Source organism: Saimiri boliviensis, chromosome X (assembly GCF_048565385.1).
Source record: "Saimiri boliviensis isolate mSaiBol1 chromosome X, mSaiBol1.pri, whole genome shotgun sequence".
Lineage (NCBI taxonomy): Eukaryota > Metazoa > Chordata > Mammalia > Primates > Cebidae > Saimiri > Saimiri boliviensis.
Window position 1 is genome coordinate 117,029,752 of NC_133470.1, and position 21,394 is coordinate 117,051,145.

The 21,394-nt window shown below is 43.5% G+C and overlaps 1 protein-coding gene across 1 annotated transcript in view; it reads right to left on the reverse strand.

Annotated features, from left to right (window-relative positions):
• Positions 1 to 8,222, reverse strand: part of IL13RA1 (interleukin 13 receptor subunit alpha 1) — a 70,487-nt gene extending 62,265 nt beyond the window's left edge. The window contains exon 1 of the mRNA XM_010341692.3: positions 7,849 to 8,222. Coding sequence (XP_010339994.1) covers positions 7,849 to 7,930 — 82 coding nt within the window. The 5' untranslated portion in view covers positions 7,931 to 8,222. The remainder of the gene's footprint in view (positions 1 to 7,848) is intronic.
• Between the last annotated feature and the right edge of the window lie 13,172 nt (positions 8,223 to 21,394).

A 21,394-nucleotide genomic window follows, 5' to 3' on the forward strand; every position in this document is an offset into this window, starting at 1 on the left:
CTTTACAACTTAAGTAACTAGAAAAAGAACAAACTAATCTTAAGCTATCATAAGGAGGGAAGTAACAAAGATTAGAGCAGAGATGAAAGAAATAGGGAATAGAAAAATAGAGAAAATCAGTGAAACTAAACCTTGAAAAAAATTAACAAAATGGACAAATCTTTAGCTAGACGGACTAATATAAAAAAAAAGGATGAAATTACTGAAATCAAAAATGAAAATGAGTACATTACTACTTATTCTAGAGAAATAAAAAGGATTATAAGAGAGTACTACAAACAACTATACACAAGCAAATTGGACAGCCTAGATGAAATGGACACATTTCCAGAAACACAAAATCACCAAAACTAAATCACGAAGAAACAGGAAATCTAAATAGACCTATAAGTAGTAAGGAAAATGAATCAGTAATCAAAAATCTCCCAACAAAAGAAAAGCCCTAGACCTGATCACCTCACAGATAAAATTCTACCAAACACCTGAAAAACTAATACCAAACCTTCTCAAACTTCCTAAGTCATTCTATGAGGCCAGCATTACCTGATACCAAAGCCAGACAAAGACACTACAAGAAAATAAAACTATAGACCTATATGCCTTATAAAGATTGATGTACAAATTTTCAACAAAATAGCAGTAAAGTGAATATAGGAGCATATCAAAAGGATTACAGACCATGACCAAGTGGGATTTATTTCTGGAATACAAAGATGTTTTAACATACAAAAATTGATCAATGTAATACACCACATTAACAGAATAAAGCGGGAACAAAAACTACATGATCATCTCAATTGATATAGAAAAAGCATTTGACAAAATTTACCTTTCATGATAAAAACATTCTACAAACTAAGAGTGTAAGGAAATTGACTTAAAAGTTTTATACGGAAAACCCACAGCAAACATCACCCTTAATTGTGAGAGACTGAAAAGTTTTTCCTCTAGGATCAGGAATAAAACAAAGATGCCCACTTTCACCACTCCTATTCAACATAGTACTGGAAGTTCCACCCAGTGCTCTACTTATCAATTAGGCAAGAAAAAGAGATAAAAGACATCCAGTTAAAAGTAGTGTGTAAAATTATCTCTGCAGATGATATGGAAACACATCCCATGTTCATGTATTAGAACACTTAATATTGTTGAGATGTCAATACTATCCAAAGTGATATACAAATTCAATTCAATCCTTATCAAAATCTAAATGATATAATTTTGCAGAAATAGAAAATTCCATCCTAAAATTCTTATGAAATCTGAAGAAACCCTGAATAGTCAAATAGTCTTGAAAAGGAAAAACAAAGCCGTAGGACTCATACTTCCTGATTTCAGAACTTACCACAAAGCTGCAATAAACAAAACAGTGTGTACTGGCATAAAAACAGACATACTGATCAATGTAATAGAATAGACAGCCCAGAAATAACCATCACATGTACGGCCAAATGATTTTTGACAAGAGTGCCAAGACCACTCAATGTGGACAGTCTTTTCAACAAATGGTGCTGGGAAAACTGGATATCCACATGAAAAAGAATGAAATTGGACCCTTACCTAATACAAAGTAAAAGAATAAACTCAAAATAGATCAGAGACCTAAACGTAAGACTAAAACTATAAATTTTTTAGAAGACAACGTAAGACAAAAGCTTCACACCATTGGATTCAGTGACAATTTCTTGGATATGACACCAACAATGTAGGTAACAAAAGAAAAAACTGACAAATTGGACCTCATGGAAAAAATTTAAATTTGTGCATCAAAAGATAATATTAACAAAATAAAACAGTGACTCACAGAATGGAAAAATATGCGTAAATCATATATCTGATAAGGGATTCATATCCAGAATATATAGAGAATGCCTAAAACTCAACAAACGAAAAAAGAAACAATTCAAAAATAGGCAAAGGCTTAAATAGATATTTCACCAACAAAGATATGCAAATGTCTAACAAGCACATGAAGATGTTCATTACTAATATTTAGGAAAATACAAACCAAAACCACAATGAGATACCACCTTACCTCCCATTAGAATGGCTACCATCAAAAAGTAGAAAATAAATGTTGGCAAAGATATGGAAAAATTTGAACCTTTGTGCATAGTTGGTAGAAATGCAAATTTTCCCTATGGACAGTATGGTGGTTTCTCAAAAAATTACAAATAGAATTACCACATGATATAGTAACTCCATTTCTGGGTATATACCCAAAAGAAGCAAAAGCAAGGTCTCAAACAGATATTCTATACACAAGTGCACAATAGTACTGTGAAATAGCTAAAACCTAGAAGCAACCTAAGTGTCCATTGACAGATAAATGGATCAGCAAAATGTGGTATACACATACAACGGAATATTACTCAGCTTTTTAAAAGGAAAAATTCTAACAAGATACAACATGAACCATGAGGGCATTATGCTGACTGAAATAAGCCAGTCACAAAAAAAAAAAAAGACAACTAATATATTATTCCACTCATGTGAGATACTTAGAGTAGTCCAAATTATGGAGACAGAAAGTAGAATGGTGGTTGGTTGCCAGGGGCTAGGGGCAGGGGAAAATGTGGAGTTATTGTTCAATGGGTACAGAGTTTTAGTTTTACAAGATAAAAAGAGTTGTGGGGATGGATGGTGATGACAGTTGCATGGCATTATGAATAGATTTAGTAACACTGAACTGTATGCTTAAAAATGGTTAAGATGGAGCCGGGCGCAGTGGCTCAAGCCTGTAATCCCAGCACTTTGGGAGGCCGAGGCGGGTGGATCACGAGGTCGAGAGATCGAGACCATCCTGGTCAACATGGTGAAACCTCGTCTCTACTAAAAATACAAAACATTAGCTGGGCATGGTGGTGCGTGCCTGTAATCCCAGCTACTCAGGAGGCTGAGGCAGGAGAACTGCCTGAGCCCAGGAGGCGGAGGTTGCGGTGAGCCGAGATCACGCCATTGCACTCCAGCCTGGGTAACAAGAGCGAAACTCCGTCTCAAAAAAAAAAAAAAAAAAAAAAAAAAAAAAAAAAAGGTTAAGATGGTAAATTTTATGTTACATGTACTTTATATTAAAAAAAAAAATTAAGTCTGGGCGCGGTGGCTCATGCCTATAATCCCAGCACTTTGGGAGGCTGAGGCGGGTGGATCACGAGGTCAAGAGATCAAGACCATCGTGGTCAACATGGTGAAACCCTGTCTCTAAATACCAAAATTACAAAAATTAGCTGGGCATGGTGGCGCATGCCTGTAGTCTCAGCTACTCAGGAGGCTGAGGGAGGAGAATTGCTTGAACCCAGAAGATGGATGTTGCGGTGAGCTGAGATCGCGCCATTGCACTCCAGCCTGGGTAACAAGAGCAAAACTCTGTCTCAAAAAAAAAAAAAAAAAAAAAAATCAAAAAAAAAAAAAACCACAGAAACCAAAACTTTAATCTCCGAATGTTTAAATATATACAAATACATGTGAATTGTGTGTGTGTACAACATGCCTAGATGTATACATGAATAAGTGATGATTATACTACCTGTAAAGGTCTCTAAAAGGTCTCTAACAGCTCTTCGTGTATAACTTCAGCATAGCATAGCGATTAAGAGCACAGACTCTGGAGCCTGACTGGCTGAGTTTAGAGTCCACCTCTGCTACTTGCTAGCAGGGAAATTACTTAACCTCTCTATTTCTCAGTTTTCTCATCTCCAATATGAGGATAATAATAGTAACCTCTTGCAAAGGGTTATTACAAGGATTAAATGAGTTAATATAAGTCATGTGCTTGGAACAGTGCCCACAGACAGTAAGTGCTATGTGTTAGCTATCTGCTTTATTTCTTTAAGAGACAAAATAATTCTAAAGGGTTGATTTGGTTTTCTGTTGAATTGATATGTACCCCTGGCCTTTAAGACGGAACAAGTATCCAATCCCTTCTGCCTGATAAACTTCCCTTAGGCACCTAATTCCAACCATTTCTTGGGGATTGCACCACTGACTTCAGAAAGGGGAGTAGGAAGGAATGCAAGTATCTCTGTATCTAAACCTCAAATCCCAAGTGAGTCTGTACGGTCATCTAGCACAACATCCTATTAAGAGTTAACACAATCTACTCGTAAATAAGAAGGCATTTTGCTTAGCTTATAGCTTTTGCTCTCGCCTGTCCAATCACAGCAGCTGGCAGAAGCATGAACATTTCGGGAAAAGTTAAGGAAATCACAAGAGTCATATATGAGTCATCTGTCTCCTTCCCTTACATCCACTCAGGCATCGACTCCTGTTCGTTTTTTTCTTGCAACATGTTTCTTAGTTGCCCCAATCATGACAATATGCTCTGTTGTGCCCCATGAGGTGGAAAGATACCAGTAAGTCATGGTCCTGGACAGGAAGAGTTCACAGCACATTTTTCTAGTGGAGACCTGCAACCATAGATTGCTGTGTAGCTTCACACTCCAGGGGCTCCCCCACCCATTCAAGTCTTGCTGCTTGCTTCCCCTCCTGTGTTATTTTCCCCATGCTGTGCTGGACTCTGAGGCTTCAAGGATAAATCAAGCTACTCTGCCTGGATTGACTTTACCAATGCACTCTCCTGCCAAGCCAGGCTCCTTCCTGACCACAAAGGATAACTTTTACCCTCATTTCTGGGTCTCTGCTCCTGCTATTTCCCCCACCCAGAATAAATTCCCCACCTACTCAAATCCCACTCATCCAGAAGATCTAGCTCAAGTTTTACATCCTCCATAAAAATATTAACCTTCAGTTTTTTCTCTTTTGAATGCCTATAGTACTAGTTGTTGGAACCACACAGCCCAGCCACTATAAAGGCGTCTCCCACATAGCTTCTTTTTTTTGTTTTGTTTTGAGACAGAGTCTTGCTCTGTTGCCCAGGCTGGAGTGCAGTGGCCTGATCTTCACTCACTGCAACCTCTGCCTTCTGGGTTCAGGTGAGTCTTGTGCCTTAGTCTCCTGAGGAGCTGGGATTACAGGCACCCGCCACCATCCCTGGCTAATCTTTGTATTTTTAGTAGAGATGGGGTTTTGCCATGTTGGCCAGGTTCATCTCAAACTCCTGGCCTCAGGTGATCCACCCACCTCAGTCTCTCAAAGTGCTGGGATTACAGGCATGAGCTACTACACCTGGCCTAATATAGTATCATTAGCTTTTTAACGAGTGGTCTGCACATACTTTCATGGGTCCCAAGCAGTCCTGTAGTGCTACCCCGGGAGGTATCCAGCTCCTCTGCCAGTCAAGGACTCCCATTACTTCTGCTTGGTAGGAGCACTGAGTGCAGTGGTTAAGGGCATGGCCTCTGGAATCAGGCTGCCAGGGTTGGAAACCTAGCTCTTCCAATTTGCCAGCTACGTGAATTTGGGCAAGGGTCTTGGTCTCAGTGTGCCTCAGCTTCTTCATGTACAAAATGGGGCTAATAACAGCACCTGCAGGTTAGGTTTTTGTTAAACATTTAATGAAATGGCACAAGTAAAGCACTTAGAAAACTGCCAGGCATAAACACTATATATATGCTAGGTGTAATTAAGACATGCCACAATGTGGGCCATTGAGTGGGACCAATTAAACTAAGCTAGTAATCTAATCACTTTTATAAACACTCTGAGGATTAGAGCTGGAGGAACTCTTAGAATTTACAGAGCTCAACCTCATTTCACAGATGAGAAAACTAAGTGCAGCACAAAAGAGAGGAAATGACCAGCCCAGAGTCCCACAGCTGGTAAATATCAGAACTACTAAAACTCAAGTCTCCTCACTGAAGACATCTAATTTTTTTACCCACTGTACCTCAATGCAATTCGATCAATACTTTTAATAGGAAAAGAAGTTTCTGCATTCTAAATAAGCAAGATAAAAACAAACCATTGTGACAAAACTGATGAAGTTGGGAGTTGCCAGTATTGTATAGATGGCCAGTTGTTGTTTCAGGTGTGTGTGGGAGTGAGTCTGTAGGAGGGAGGGTGCTGGAGTGGCACTGTGAAAATCAGGAGGTGCGGCCAGGCAAGGTGTCTCACACCTGTAATCCCAGCATTTTGGGAGGCTGAGGCACGTAGATCACAAGGTCAAGAGATCAAGACCACCCTGGCCAACATGGTGAAACTCCGTCTCTACTAAAAAATACAAAAAGTTAACCAAGCGTGGTGGCAGGTACCTGTAGTCCCAGCTACTTGGGAGGCAGAGGCAGGAGAATCGCTTGAACCCGGGAGGTGGAGAGGTTGCAGTGAGCTGAGATGGCGCCACTGCACTACAGCCTGGCAACAGAGTGAGATTCCATCTCAAAAAGAAAAGAAAGAGAAAGAAAGAAAGAAAGAAAAGAAAAGAAAGAAAGAAAGAAAGAGAAAGAAAGAAAGAAAGAAAATAAATCAGGAGACTAATGAGATGGGTAACTTTAGACAAGTTTCTTCCCTTCTGTGGACTGCCATGTCCCCATATGATTATGGAAATCAGGTGTCCCCAGATGAACTAGAGGCCCTTTTGGGGCAAGAATTTTGCTATACACTCTCAGGTTCTAAGCCAACCTACAGAGCCTGGCTCAGTACTAAATAATTACTGATGGATAAGTTTCGACCCTCCCTCAGGTCTCTACTCAAATGCCACCTTTCAGTAACACTTGTTTTCTTCTCAATCCACCCTTTTTACAACGGCAATCCTCTTCCCAGCTTTGTTTTTCTCTACTTAGCACCCTCAGACATATAATATATTTTACTACACACCCCCCACCCCCGCCAATAGTATATCAGTTCCACAGGGCAGGGACCTGATCTGTTTCAATAACTACTGCATCCTCCGCCCCTAAAACACTGCTTGGCACAGAGCAGACTCCGTATATTTTGTTGACTGAATCCACAGAGGGCATTGAGGTTTCCTAATCAACACTTCAACTTGGATTTCAAAGCACATTGTTAAAAAATGCGATAAGCATATAGGTGTTTGTGTCAATGTGATAATAAAACCCATACAATTTGTGGCTTTCAGGGTCACCAAAAACGTGTGGAAGGCCACTCCTTACAGGAGCTGCTCCTAAAGAAATCATTAACTCCCAATTTTTCACAACTGCCGGGTTGATTAACTAGAAGTTACCAAGCAGGGTGAGGGAATATATAGGAACTCTCTGAACTATCTTTGCAACTTTTCGATTAAATCTACAATTATCCCAAAATATAAGGTTTATTAAAGAGAGTAGGGCAGCGGAAGGTGGTGGGGGGGTGCATCTGCCGGGACGCTGTTCTGGGTTCCCCAAAGGATTTCTTGGATGCCAGAGGAGGTCATGATCCTCACGTCCATTTTCAACAAGGACTGGGGTAAGTTTAGAGGTTCCCTTCAACTTCCACCCGCAAGAGTCACCCTTAGATAGTGAGGATTGGCGCGGCCTCGGGCAAAGAGCCCCGGCGAGTTCTCAGCTCGCCTGGACTTCGGTCGGCGACCCGCCGGCTCTGGCTCCTCATTTCCTCCAGGGATCAAAGACGACATTCCGGGCGCTGACCCGCGGCCCTCCGACGCCGTGGGCAAGTTTCGGAGCCGACCTCCCCTCCCCCGGTCCTGCTCCCCTGTACGGCAGCCTCCTTGGCTCTTCCCGACGGCGCAAGGGAAGTGCGACGACAAGGTACCGTCCTCCTACTTCGCCGCCACCTCCGCCGCACCAGGAGTTCGGGAAAACCCCGCAGCTCCCGGGTCCCACCTCGAACCTGCCCCAGTACTGGGCCCCGGAGATCCCGCGCGGGAAGGGCAGCTCCCAGCGCCCACCCCAGCTTCGGCCCTCCGCCCAGTGGTGACCTCCCCGGCCTTTCAGCCGTGACCCTCGCCGCCCTCTGCCCTCCGGCCTCTCCTCGGACCCCGGGGACCGCACTCACCCGTGGGCGCGGCGCCCCCACCCCTGCCGACTGCGCAAAGCAGCAGCGCCCACAGCCCGCAGAGCCGCGCCGGCCGCTCCATGCAGCCTCTCGCCTCGGAGCCCGGCTGGGCTGGAGCCTCGGCAGTCCCCGCCTCCTTCGCTCCCTCTCCCACTTCCCGACTCCGCCGCCCTGGAGGCTGGGGGCAGGCGCAGACGGGAAGGGCCGCCCCGCCCACCGGCCTCAGGTAACCTGGGCCGGCGAGCGCGGGCAGAGGGGGCGGGGCGGGGCGGGGCGGGGCGGGGCGCCAGCGGCTCTGGCTGCCCCTGCGGTTCCCAAGGCGCGACACCTGGCCCACCCGCAGCTCCCGGGTCCGGTCTCTGACCGAGCAGAACTTCCTCGACCACGTCACCGCCCACTCCGGACGCTGCCCAGGCCTCCTCCCTCCGCGTGACGGAGCCGGCGTCGCGGCTGCCTGCACACTTGCGTGCCCTCGGAGGTGCTAGGTGCTGTGCCCTGCCGGACACCAGGACACGGTCATCTGCAGAAAAGAGCCTTGGCCTGGAAGTCTGGAGACCGGGCTTCCAGTCCTTGACCTCTGAGCCCTTCTTTGCTAGCGCTGACTCCAGCGTTAGTAATACCAGACCTACTTTTCTGGGTATGCTTGGGGACCCTGGCAACACTGTGCTTTGTGAAAAGGACAAAGGGCATGTTTGAAAGCTGGCAATACCTAATGTTGATTTTAAAAGGAGCATTCCAAACACGAGGAACAGTACCATACTTGCGTTTTTTAAAGCACACGACCAGCTTTTTATATATTTTTCAAGGGGATGGGAGATGAGTCGAAAGAATACACATTGATACTTGGGCGCCTATGAGGGTCAGTGAGTCTGGGAAGAAGGAAAACTCCTTAGGAGTTTCCTGCTGCTGCTGTCACAAATTACTGCAAATGTAGTGATGTGACTTAACAGTTATATTACAGTTCTGGAGGTCAGAAGTGACACTGACTTGTAATCGAGGTGTGGGCAGAGCTGTATTTCTTCTGGAGATTCTAGGACACAATTTGTCTCTTTGACTTTTCCAACTTCTAGAGGCTGCCCACATTCCTTGGCTTGTTGCAGAACCGCTCAGACCTCTGCGTCCCTTATGGTATCTGACTCTGACCCTCTTACTTCCCCTTTTCCCTCATAAAGACCCTAGTGATTAGATGATATTGACCAGATAATTCGTAATAATCTCCCCATCTCAAAATCTGTGATTTGATCATAACTGAAAAGTCATTTTTGCAATGTAAGGGAATATATTCACAGTTGTTGGGGATCAGAATGTGGAATCATGGGAAAGGGGCATCATTCTATCACCTTCTCCCAAAAAAGAGTCATGTCTAGATGGATGGTGAGACCCATAATGAGGTGTATTTTGGTTTAATGAAACCGATGCTATACCTGAAAACAGTTACAAAAAGTATAGCAATAAAAATGCTGATAATGTACCTAGTCTAGGCCCCACCCAGAGGGCACAGGGATGTTTAAGCTATTCAAAACAAAGGTTCCCCTCTTGGAATTAAGAGTGGAACCCTCAAGTTCAATAAATATTTATGAAATTGTTCCAGGAACTGTGGAAGACACTCATCGAAAGCAAGCTCTGCGGACAGAGAGCTTCAGTCAGTTTGAGGGGCTATGATAAGGGGAAGAGCAAGGAATTGTGGGTTACAAAAAGGGTGCCTTATGGGAGAGAAGGAGCAAGGGAAGCTTCCAGGAGGAGGGCCTGCCTGTGGTGAATGTCAGGATGTTGATTCTTGTGGCTAATGGTTCAGAATAAATTCCAGAAGCTGCACGGTGGCATGTACCTGTAATCCCAGCTACTCTGGAGGCTGATGTGGAAGGATCACCTGAGCCAGGAGCTCAAAACCAACCTGCGAACAGAGTGAGACACTGTTCTCAAATCATCGTCATCATCATCATCATCATCATCCTGGCCTGCATATGCTATTGAACAAAATAATGTTTATGAAAAGTTTGTAAAGTATCAAAGCCTGTAGAACTGAGCGATATTATCATTATTTCTAAATCCGACACCCCAAATAGGTCAGCCCCTGTGTAACCCGAAGCCTTTCCTTCCCCACCACCACAGACATATACACTTGTTGACATTTGCTATAAACATTATGCAATAAGTTTATAAGAACGTTTCCAAAATGGTTATGTCATCTGCCTTTTAAGGAGTCTTAGTTGGAACAGGAGCCCCTGGAGAGTGGCTGAGTGCCATCGTGGGCACTGCTTGGCACGGATTGAGCAAGCACTTAATAAAACGGTAATGGTAGCAAATGATTAGAAAAACAGAGATTGCAACTTGTCATTAGCTTCCAGAAAAGCCTGGAGAATTTGAACATTGTGAGAAAAAAAAAAAAAAAAACCCAAAGGGCAGTGTGCAGAGGGGAGACCTGATTTCTTTTCACCAAGATAGTTCCAGTCTGCTGTCCTTAAGACTATATAGTTACTTTCCTTTCTTCCCAACCCTAAACATCATGCAACGATTTTTCAAATGTTTGGAAGGGGATGGAAAGGGCCAGGAATGCTGTTTCCTCAACATAAAACTTTTATTTGTAACCTCCGTGTACTGTGATTCAAAGAGTGTCTTGGATTGAATCAGGCCACCTCCCTGGTCTGCAGGGAGAATGAAGACAGATAGAAGGCTTTCCAGGAACTGCAGTAGACAAGGAGCTCTCAGTATGGCTTTGTGTAAATCAAACTCATGATGAGTCAACATCAAGTTTAACCCTTCGAGCCCTGATAACTTGGGTGTGAGACTACCAGTGGCCTTTCTTTCACTTTGGCCTAGGGCAGCTGGAGTTCTGCACTGCCCTGTGTACCTAGGCCACTCCGGTCAGCTGTTTTGACCTTTGCCCTTCTTTCTAACTAAGGCTTCGTCCTTTTCTGTAACTGGAGGCTGAAAAGGGCATATATAAGAAAATGTCTGGCAGAAAACAATGATGTCCCTCTTTCCAAAGTCAGGTCTCCTTTCATCTAGTTAGAGATACCCTCCTGAGTCCCAAAGGGACACAGACACCAGCATATTCCAAGGGCTTAGCTAAAAGTGCTGGTCCCTTAGACAAAAATCTCACAAAGGGTCCTCTACCTTTTATTAAGCAAAAACTTCACACCATTGCAATCGAAAGAAAAAGGAGAAGTTGAAAACAGGGAATTTCCCTCCTGATTCTAGATCAATGGTTCCCAACCAGGGGTGATTTTATATCCCACGGGACATTTGGCAATATGGAGATATGTTTTTGGTTGTCATGACTGGAGCAGGGGGCCTGCTTCTGGAATGCAGTGAGTAGAGGTCGGGGATACTGCTGTTAATACAATGTATAGACTGCCCCCACAACAAAGACTTATTCTACTGAAGATGACAGCAGTGCCAAAGGTGAGCAATCCTAAACTAGAATATTCTTTGTTGTCTTTTGTACTCCACCCACCCAGTGTCCCCCATGCCTGGCCAAAATTAGAGACGAATGCTAAAAGTACTTACTCTTGACAACTCCCTTTCCTGTATCTAGTACCCCGAGTTCCCCATCCACTGTCTAGCCCTGCAGTCACTTATGAGATGGTGAAACGTCTCTCAGGTCTATTCTTCCCCCCACCACCCAACTTCACCTCTTTGCTTCTATTTCAGGCCTTTGTCACTGTTCTAGCAACAGTTTTCAAACTGGATCTACCCTTTACAAGGATCTTCCCAATGAGCAAATCTGTCCATGTCACTCCTCAGCTTAAGCTTAAGTGACACCCCTCCCTTCACATGCTCCAAAAGGCAGTCCCAACTCCTCTGCCGCTTCAGGATAGATTCCCCACACTTTCCAACTTCACTTCCAGCCAGGCTTCCTGGTCCCAGGTGGCTGGCTGGCCACCTTCAGGCTGAATGTCCCTTGTGAACAATTGTGTTTGGTCCATATCATGTTGGAATTTATTGGGATCTAGATGCCAAAGTTATTTTTAAGTCAGGAGATTTTACGTAAGGCCCCAGATTTCCAGCTTCTTTTGAAGAAATCAAAAGTCCTGGTAATATTGGACCTGTTTCAGTGTGGCAACCATCAGCAGATGTCAGATGGGCTGTCGCCTTGTTAACAGGGGACGTATTTCCTGTCTGTACAGGCCCTAGGGCTCCCTAGTGCTCTCTGGCCTGCTCAGCGTTTTCTCACTTACGATTTGCTTGTCACCTGTGATATTTTCTCACTACAAACCTTTTGTCTTGCTGTTCTCTTTATCTAAAATGCTTTTCCATTTCTCAAGTATCACATTGTTTTAGTGGCTTCTCTAACTCCAAAATGAAAAATTTTTTGCTCGCTCCTGTGTGTGTGTGTGCTTATAGCACCAGACATGTTCCTAGGAGGAGCTTGGTGGAAGGAACAATCTCCAGGGGGCTTGTCTTGGAGCCTTGTGTGTACAGCAAGAGCTCTGCTCCTACTTAGATTCTGAGTGGATTGAGTGGTGGGAGCTTGGAGAGAGGCATCCTCTGGCACCACAGAGAATATAAAGATGAATGGAACATGGTTAGTGGCTCATAAATCATTCTTAATGTTTGAGTGTAATTGCATTAAAGGTCTTTGCTCTTCAGGAAGTGGTTTTCTTCTACAGGTTTAGCAGAGTTCACTCAAGGGAGTGTTGCTTGCACAAGAGGCCACTGACAGGACCCTCTGGGTTCTGCCCGAGAGTTGGCACACTTCTGGGTGACTGGGTCAGTGTCCTGAAGCCCGTAGACCTGTAGGCTTCCATACTTCACAGCAGGTTTTTTTTTTTTTTTTTTTTTTTTTTTAGACTGAGTCTCTCTCTGTTGCCTAGACTGGAGTGCAGTGGTGCGATCTCAGCTCATTGCAACCTCTGCCTCCTGGGTTCAAGAGATTCTCCTGCCTCAGCCTCCAAAGTAGCTGGGATTACAGGCGTGCACCACCATGCTTGGCTAATTTTTGGATTTTTAGTAGAGCTGGGGATTCACCATGTTGGCCAGGCTGGTCTCGAATTCCTGACCTTAGGTGATCCACTTGCCTTGGCCTCTTAAAGTGCTGGGATTAAAGGCATGAGCCACCGTGCCCAGCCTACAGTAGTTATTAAATTAACTCTTTAATTCAACAAGGGACTCCCTTTGTCCGGAACTCTCCAGTGCTAAAGTCCTCAAGATGGCTTCCAAGGCCCTACCCTATCTGACCCCATTATCTCTCTAACGTTCTCTCCTACTTCTCTCCTTGGCTCCCTTACTCTCCTCCAGCAACACTGATTGCCTGGCTGTTCCTTGCACAAGCTAAGTGCACTACTGCCTGAGGGCCTTTGCCTTGACTATTTATCTATTTGTTCTCTCGCCTTCAAGATATCCTCATGCCTCACTCCCTGGCTTCTGTCAGATCTCTCACTGAGGCCTGCCCTGGCCACCCCATTGAAAACTGTAAGCCCTGTGGCCACCTCCTCTCTCTCCTCCCACTTCCTGGGTCATCTGCTCTCTATACAAGAATACAACCTCCATCAGGGCAGGAAGTTTTTTCAGATCAGTTCCCAGCTAGATCCCCACTCAAAACTGTACGTGGCACATAATACATGCTCAATAAATATATTTTAATTGAATAAATAAATTATACATTTTTCTAGGTGCTCTGGGGGATACCAACCAACAAACCAAAGGCTTGCTCTTAGGAAACTTCTGGTCTAAGTTGTGGAAATGTATAGAGGGCAATTAGAGAAAATACAAAAAGCAAAAACACAAAAATGGTACAAATGTTCATCTGTGGTACAGATTCAAAGAAAGGTGACACAGGCCTGTGTGGTTGAAATTGCTTTTGAAGGTTTCTTGGAGTAGATGGGAGTTGAACTAGGCCTTGAAGGATGACCAGAATGAGAGACAGGGCTTAGGGGGAGGGGAGGGAAGGGAAAGGGAGAGGGGAGGGAGCAGTCGGTTTATGGCTTGACCTCATAAGCAATAAGAAGCCACACCAGGCTTTTACAAACAAGGTGCTGACATAATATGTGGTGTTTAGCTTTCTAAGATGAATTACCGAGACTTCACTAATTCTTGTCTGGAGGTAAGAAGGCCCAGGAAACAGAATTTGAGGTGTTGGCAGCCAGGAACAGGGCCAGCCTCCAGGCAAACTGCTGACTCCTTCAGTCAGAGCCCAGGTGCCAGTAGGCTGGCTCTTCCCTGGGCAAAACTACTTGGGGTGCTGCTCTACATAGGGGCATACTCCTGGGGCCTGGAGCCCCTACTCTCTCTTGCTCTCCTTGAAAGCATTCATTATTCCTTTCAGAAGCTCCCTGGCCTCACTTCCTCCAGGCTGCCAAGCCTTGCTCTCTGGAATTGGCCCTGCTCTGCTTTCCAATATTTCAGTCTCTGAAAGAGGAAGGGACCCTGTGTCTTAGCATCCAGGGCCCTTCCTTTGGCTTCTGGCTGCGGTGCTGTTATCACTGCCACTACCACTACCCCGGCAGTCAGCCAGGATCGCCTACAACCTTTTCACTGCACTCTCCCCATCCTGGATCTAAAACTCTATGTAGGGCCTGTCCCCTGTTCTGGTCCAGGCAGGACAGGTCCAATCCTTGCACACTTTACCAGCCTTTATCAGCCCTGTTAGTGCTTCACCGCTCAGCTCCCTGGCATTAGGCTCTCTCTTCGGCCTTAGGGTTCCGCAGGTTAAACATTCACACTTTGGGAGGCTGGGGCAGGCGGATCATTTGAGCACAGGAGTTCCAGATCAGCCTGGGCAACGTGGCTAGACTCCATGTCTACAAAAAATACCAAAAGAAATTAGCCAGGCACTGTGGCATATGCCTGTAGTCTCAGCTACTCTGGAGGCTGAGGCTGGAGGATGGCTTGAGCCCAAGAGGTGATTGTAGTGAGCTGAGATCACGCCACTACACTCCAGCCTGTGTGACAGTGCAAGACTGTGGCTTACGCCTGTAATCCCAACACTTTGGAAGGCCGAGGTGGGTGGATCACGAGGTCAAGAGATCGAGACCATCCTGGCCAACATGGTGAAACCCCGTCTCTCCTAAAAATACAAAAATTAGCTGGGCATGTTGGCGCGCACCTGTAGTCCCAGCTACTCAGGAGACTGAGGCAGGAGAGGCAGAGGTTGCAGTGAGCCGAGATCACACTACCGCACTCCAGCCTAGCGACAGAACGAGATTCCGTCTCAAAAAAAAAAAAAAAAAAAAAAAAAGGGATTCAAATGCTCTATTTGTATGTTAGTCACCTGCACCTTCTTGCCTTGAAAGGCCTCCATTGTTTGCTTTGAAAGTGTAGGGTAATTAGTACTTTCATTTAAACAAAGAAGCCTCTAGTCCCTCTGGCCCCAGTCCACAACGCCTCTCCAAGGAGGGCGCTCTTTGCATATCTATGATGTTACCCCAGGAATTAATACTATCATTTGCATATCACAATTGCATCCCCAGATGTCACTCTGCATATCTAGCTATTGGACGTATCCCTATGCAAGCACAGAACTGAGGCCTCATTTGTAGATTGCAAAATACCAGGCTTCTGGAGGAGCAGCAAAACCCACCCTAGTTTAGTCCCTGCATTAAACCATCTCTCCCATAGTTGTTGATCTGGACTGCTTTTTCTGACCCTCAGTCGTAGAGCAAGTTGACTGCAATGCGACCTCATTGGTAGCATCCCTGGTGTTGTGCTGTACCAGTCTTGCTGCTTCTCAGCCACAGAAGCAAGGATAACTCGTTTACTTTTCTGCATTCCCAGTTTCCTGGATGGGACCAATCTCTTCGAGCGTGATGAGATTTGCTTTATGTCACAGTATATAGTTTGTTTTTATAAGTGTTCTATGGGTGTTTGAGGAAAATGCATATTCTCCAATTACTGGACCCAGTGTTCTATACGTTCCATTAAGTCAAGTTAGTGGATTTCGTTGGTCAAATCAACATACTTGCTGGTTTTTTGCTCCATTGGACCTGCCAATTACTGAGAGACAGGTGTTACAGTTCTCATTATCATATTGTGATGATGCATTTGTCAAATTCTTCTTATAATTCTGTTAATTTTTGCTTTACATTTTCAAGGCTATTTCCTCAAATATGTGCAAATCTAGAATTGTTATAGTTTCCTTGTGAACCCAACCGCTTATCACTATGAAGTACCTTTCAATAATGAAGTAATATTCTTTGTCTTAAACTGTATTTTGATTAATTTATTATAACCTCATTAACTTTCTTTTGGTTAGTATGTACCTGGTACATTTCCCTACATCCCTACTTTCTTTTTGGTACCACTATGTTTAAGTCTGATCTTGGGAACAGCACAAAGTGCAAATTAGTTTTTTCTATCCAATACGTAATTATTGTCTTTTAACTGTAGACTTTAGTTCACTTAGATTTACTTCTTTCTTTTTTCTTAATTTAGTAGAGATGGGGTCTCCCTATGTGGCCCACGCTGGTCTTGAACTCCTGAGCTCAAGTGATCCTCCCACCTTGGTCTCCCAAAATGCTAGGATTTCAGGCGTGAGCTACCACGCCCAGCCAAACTTCTAATATATTTATACTTACATCTACCGTCTGATTTTGTGCTTTCTGTTTGTCCAATTTTTCTGTTTCTTTTTATCTTCTCCTTTTTAGAATTCTGTTAAATGTTGTAGACTTTTTTTTTTGTCCTTTTTTCATGACAAGAGCATGTTTTATCTTTTGTAAACTAGGCATAGTGCTATAATAGTGCCTACCGCAGAGTTTATTGTAAAGATTAAATGAGATGAAGAAACTAACATAAAATGTTTATCCAGTGCCTAGCACATAGTAAGCACTAATAGATGGGAACTATTATTAGAATTTCTAGTACTCTTTCATCTTTACAGTTCCCTTGTCTCTCGCGGTTCCGCTTCTGTTGTTCTCCTTTCTGCTGACATTGTCCCATTTGTTCTTAGTCCTTTTTCTTTCATTTCTCCTTTATTGCCGCTCAATTTCCTGTTTCCTCTTACCCTTTCATCCTCAGGCAAGCTACACACACAAGCTGCAATGATGAAGCCCTTTTGGGGAAGAGAGTCAATGTCAAGGGGCTTGGTAGCACAACAGGGACAGGATCAGGGAGGAGTGCCTTGTCTACTGATCCCCACTCCACAAGCTGGCAAAGGTACACATAGCCAATGATGGGCGCCACTCCTGGCTGGCCATGGTGAAATTAGATCAGTTGGGATCACCGGCTTCTGTGAATGAGTTTGAAGGCTATAGCTCTCACCAGCTAGGATACAGTTGAATTCCTTAGCACCTTGTATGAAGGATAGCCGGATTCTTACTCTCCACTCTCAAGAAGGAGCCCTGCTGTGGGGGAGTACCTCTCACCTCAGTAGGAATTTGTGTATGCACAGGCCGGAGCCTGGAAAGAGGAACCATTTGTACTCAAACACAATGTGGTCAGAGGAAAATTTTGTCATCATTGTTGTGATAGAGCCACAACTAAATTTAGCAATCTATATATTTTTGTTTCCTTCATGATGCTTGGAGAAAGCAAAACATTTTGTTTCCAAAAAAGCAAAAAAAAAAAAAAAAAAAAAAAAAAAAGCCTTCTAATTTGGTATTTGATTGCTGTAGAGATTCCTTTCTCTAGTTAATTTAGATTTTGCTTTTCTGTGTCCTTTGTAGCATGTGTCACTGGAGGAACATCAGCACTGGGTGGAGTTTTGGGTGCTTTTCTGTTTTCTGGTGGTTTCCACACTTGGATTGAAATACGGAGGTGCCGAACTTCCATATTTCAAACAAGTCTCATGACAGTTTGAGAGTCCAATATTTTGATGACAGAAATTAAGCATATGCTATCATTCTTCATGATAAATTTTAAATAGGCACTGTTGGTAATTTTTGAAGTTTCTTTATTACAAAACCTACAATGTCAACTTACAATGTAGATGAAACGCAATATATTCCTGACGAAATCCAATATATTTGCATCTACAATAACAAAACACCTCTACATTATTCATAAGTCTAAAAACCAAACTGTATATAATCTATCACATCTATCTTTCCGAGACAATGATACTGCGTGTATAGATACAGGAGCAATTGGTTTCTTGCAGTCCACGGAAAAGATTTGAGTAGCAGAAGGTGAAATGAACATATACGGGAGACTGACTCACAGGGGTGCAGAGTGAAACACACATAGGAGATGGAGTTTTAGGAAAGAGTGGGAAAAGGAAAGGAGAGAGAGAGAGAGAGCACGAAAGAGAGAGAGAGAGGAGAGAGAAAGTAGGGAAATGAGAGGGGGAGAGAGATGAACGGGAGATAGGGTCTTCCAATATTAGTAGCCAGATAAATATTTGATTTGAAGTGACTCTGCAGGATCTAGTATGCTATAGATCGGTGGTTCTGAAACTTTCAATCTCGAGACCCCTTTAAACTTTCAAAAATTATGGGAGACTGATTCCTGCTTTCTTTCCCTCTCTCCCACAGGTATTCATCCCCAGAGCACTCCTTACTTAACCACCTGTCTCAGAGTTTACTTCGTGGGGAACCTCACCTGTGACAACTGTCCAGCACAGTGCCTGCCATTGCAGCAATTAGTTTCATCAGTTGCAAATGTACTTGAATTTAAACAAACTAAATTGAACTTCTAGACATGTAAGGATTATTTATTTTGTGAACAAATTCTTGAATTCTCTCAAGGTATTTAACGGATAATATGATTTATTAAAAACAAAGTAAAACAGGCTGGGTGTGCTGGCTTATGCCTGTAATCCCAACACCTTGGGAGGCCGAGGCGGACAGATAATGAGGTCAGGACTTCGAGACCAGCCTGACCAACATGGTGAAACTCTGTCTCTACTAAAAATATAAAAATTAGCCGGGCATGGTGGCGTGCGTCTGTAATCCCAGCTACTCAGGAGGCTGAGGCAGCAGAAGCGCTTGAACCCAGGAGGCAGAGGTTGCAGTGAGCTGAGATTGTGTCACTGTACTCCAGCCCGGGCAACAGAGCAAGATTCCATCTAAAGAAAAAAAAAAAAAGGAAAAGAAAAAATAAATAAAAATAAAAATTTAAAAAAAGTAAAACAGACAACAAACAAGGTATAATCAATAGGGAAATGCAAACCAGAACCACAATGAGATACCACTATGACACCCATTAGGTTGGTTTGGCTATTACCAAAAAACAGAAGATAGCAAGAGTCATTCAGGATGTAGAACTATTAGAGTCTTTGTGCACTGCTGATGGGAATGTAAAATGGTGCAGCTACTATTGATAACAGTATGGAGGTTCCTCAAAAAATTAGAATTGTCATATGATCCAACAACTACACTTCTAAATACATACCCAAAAGAAATGAAAGCAGGGACCTGAACAGATATTTGTACACCCATGTTCATAGCAACACTATTCACTATAGCCACATAGTGAGAACAACCCAAATGTCCATCAGTGAGTGAATGGATAAACAAAATGTGGTACCCACATACAATGGAGTATTATTCAGTCTTAAGGAGAGAAATTCTGACACATGCTACAACATGAATGAACTTTGCAGACTTTATGCTAAGTGAAATAAGCCAGTCACAAAAGGATAAATACTATATTATTCCTCTTAAATCAGGTACCTAGAATAGTCAGATACATAGACACGGAAAGTGGAATAGTGGTTACAAGAGACTGGGAGAGGGAAATGAAGTATTTTTTAATGCATACAGAGGTTTTTGGGTTTTTTTTTCTTTTTATGGAGACAGCATCTCACTTTCTTGCCCAGGCGGGAGTGTAGTGGCATGATCATGGCTCAACCTACAGCTTCAACCTCCTGGGCTCAGTGGATCCTCCTACCTCAGCCTCCTACAGATGGGCACTGCCATACCTGGCTAATTTTTGTATTTTTTATAGAGATGGGGTTTCACCATGTTGTCCAGGCTGGTCTCAAACTCCTGAGCTCAAGTGATCCTCCTGCGTCAGCCTCCCAAAAAGTGCTGGGATTAGAGGCACGAGCCTCTGCACCCAGCCGCATGCAGAGTTTTCAATTTGGGGTGATGAAAAAGTGCCGGAGACTGATGGTGGTGATGATTTCGGAACCTATGAATGTACTTAATGTCATGGAATTGTACACTTCAAAATTGTTAAAATAGTAAATTTTATGTTATGTAAATTTTATGTTATATATACGTGTACCACAATAAAAGTGTACAAAATAAAAAATATAAATATGTCTGAAATCTCGCAATACATTATAAAGTGAAAGAAGCTGGTCACAGAAAACCATATATTATGATTCCATTTATATAAGATGTCCAGAAAGGGCAAGTCTATAGAAACAGAAAGTAGTTTAATAGTTGCCAGGGACTTGGGGGAAGACTGGTGGGAGGGGCAGGCAGGGAAGAAGAGTGACTGCCAATGGGCACATTAGCAAATGGGCACAAGGGTTTTTTTTTGGGGGGGGGTTGATGAAAATGTCCTAAATTTCATTGAAATGTTCTAAAATTAATTGTGGAGATGGCTCTATAACCCAATGAATATAGTAAAAACCACTGAATGCACTTTAAATCACTGAATTATATTTCAACGAAAATCGAAATCATAAAAAAGATTCTCCTGGGGACTATCCTTCCTGATTGACCAAGGAAATTAAACTTTTTGCAGCTGTGTGGAAAGGTAGGTGGGCTTTCTTGTATTTCTTTTCAATCATTTAGTAAATATGTTACAGTAGGGAGCTAGTCAGGTATGAGCAGGCAGGAGAGGGCTCCCCCGACACACACACCGGAAGTGTCAGGCAACCATGGTCAGGCAGTGGCTAATTGTCTTTCTAAAGTAATAATTGTGGCCCGGCATGGTGGCTCATGCGTGTGATCCCAGCACTTTGGGAGGCTGAGATGGACAGATCACTTGAGATCAGGAGTTTGGGACCAGCCTGGCCAACGTAGTAAAACCTCGTCTCTGCTAAAAATACAAAAAAATTAGCCAAGCATGGTGGCATGCACCTGTAATCCCAGCTACTCAGGAGGCTGAGGCAGGACAATTGCTTGAATCCAAGAGGTAGAGGTTGTAGTGAACCGAATTGTGCCACTGCACTACAGCATGGGAGACAGAGGGAGACTCTGTATCAAAAAAAAAAAATTAAAAAGGTAATAGTTGGTCACAGCTGGTGCCAGGGAAAGGTGGTCTCCTATTAGAAAACACCTGAAACGCGATCAGCAGATTCCCAGTAAGATCTCAGGAGTATCAAGTCCCCAGCTTGGCCCTCTTTTGAGTGTATTTTCCTTCCTGCTGTAAAGCTTTTTAATGAACTTTAACTCCTGCAAAAAACTTGTGTCAGTCTCTCCTGCTTTATGCCCATCAGTTGAATTCTTTCTTCTGAGAAGGCAAGAATTGAAGTTGCTGCAGAGCTGTACAGATATGTTCTACAGCTAATAAGAGTTTATTGAAGACCTTCTCTAGGCAAGTAACACTGTTGAAGGTAAATACCAACCTACAAAAAGGTATTGTCTTAAAATAATGTTTTCTGCCTTTTATTTTATTTTATTTTATTTTAGAGATGGAGTCTCACTCTGTTGCCCAGGCTGGAGTGTAGTGGTGTAATCTCAGCTCACTGCAATCTCCTCTTAGTTTCAAGCAA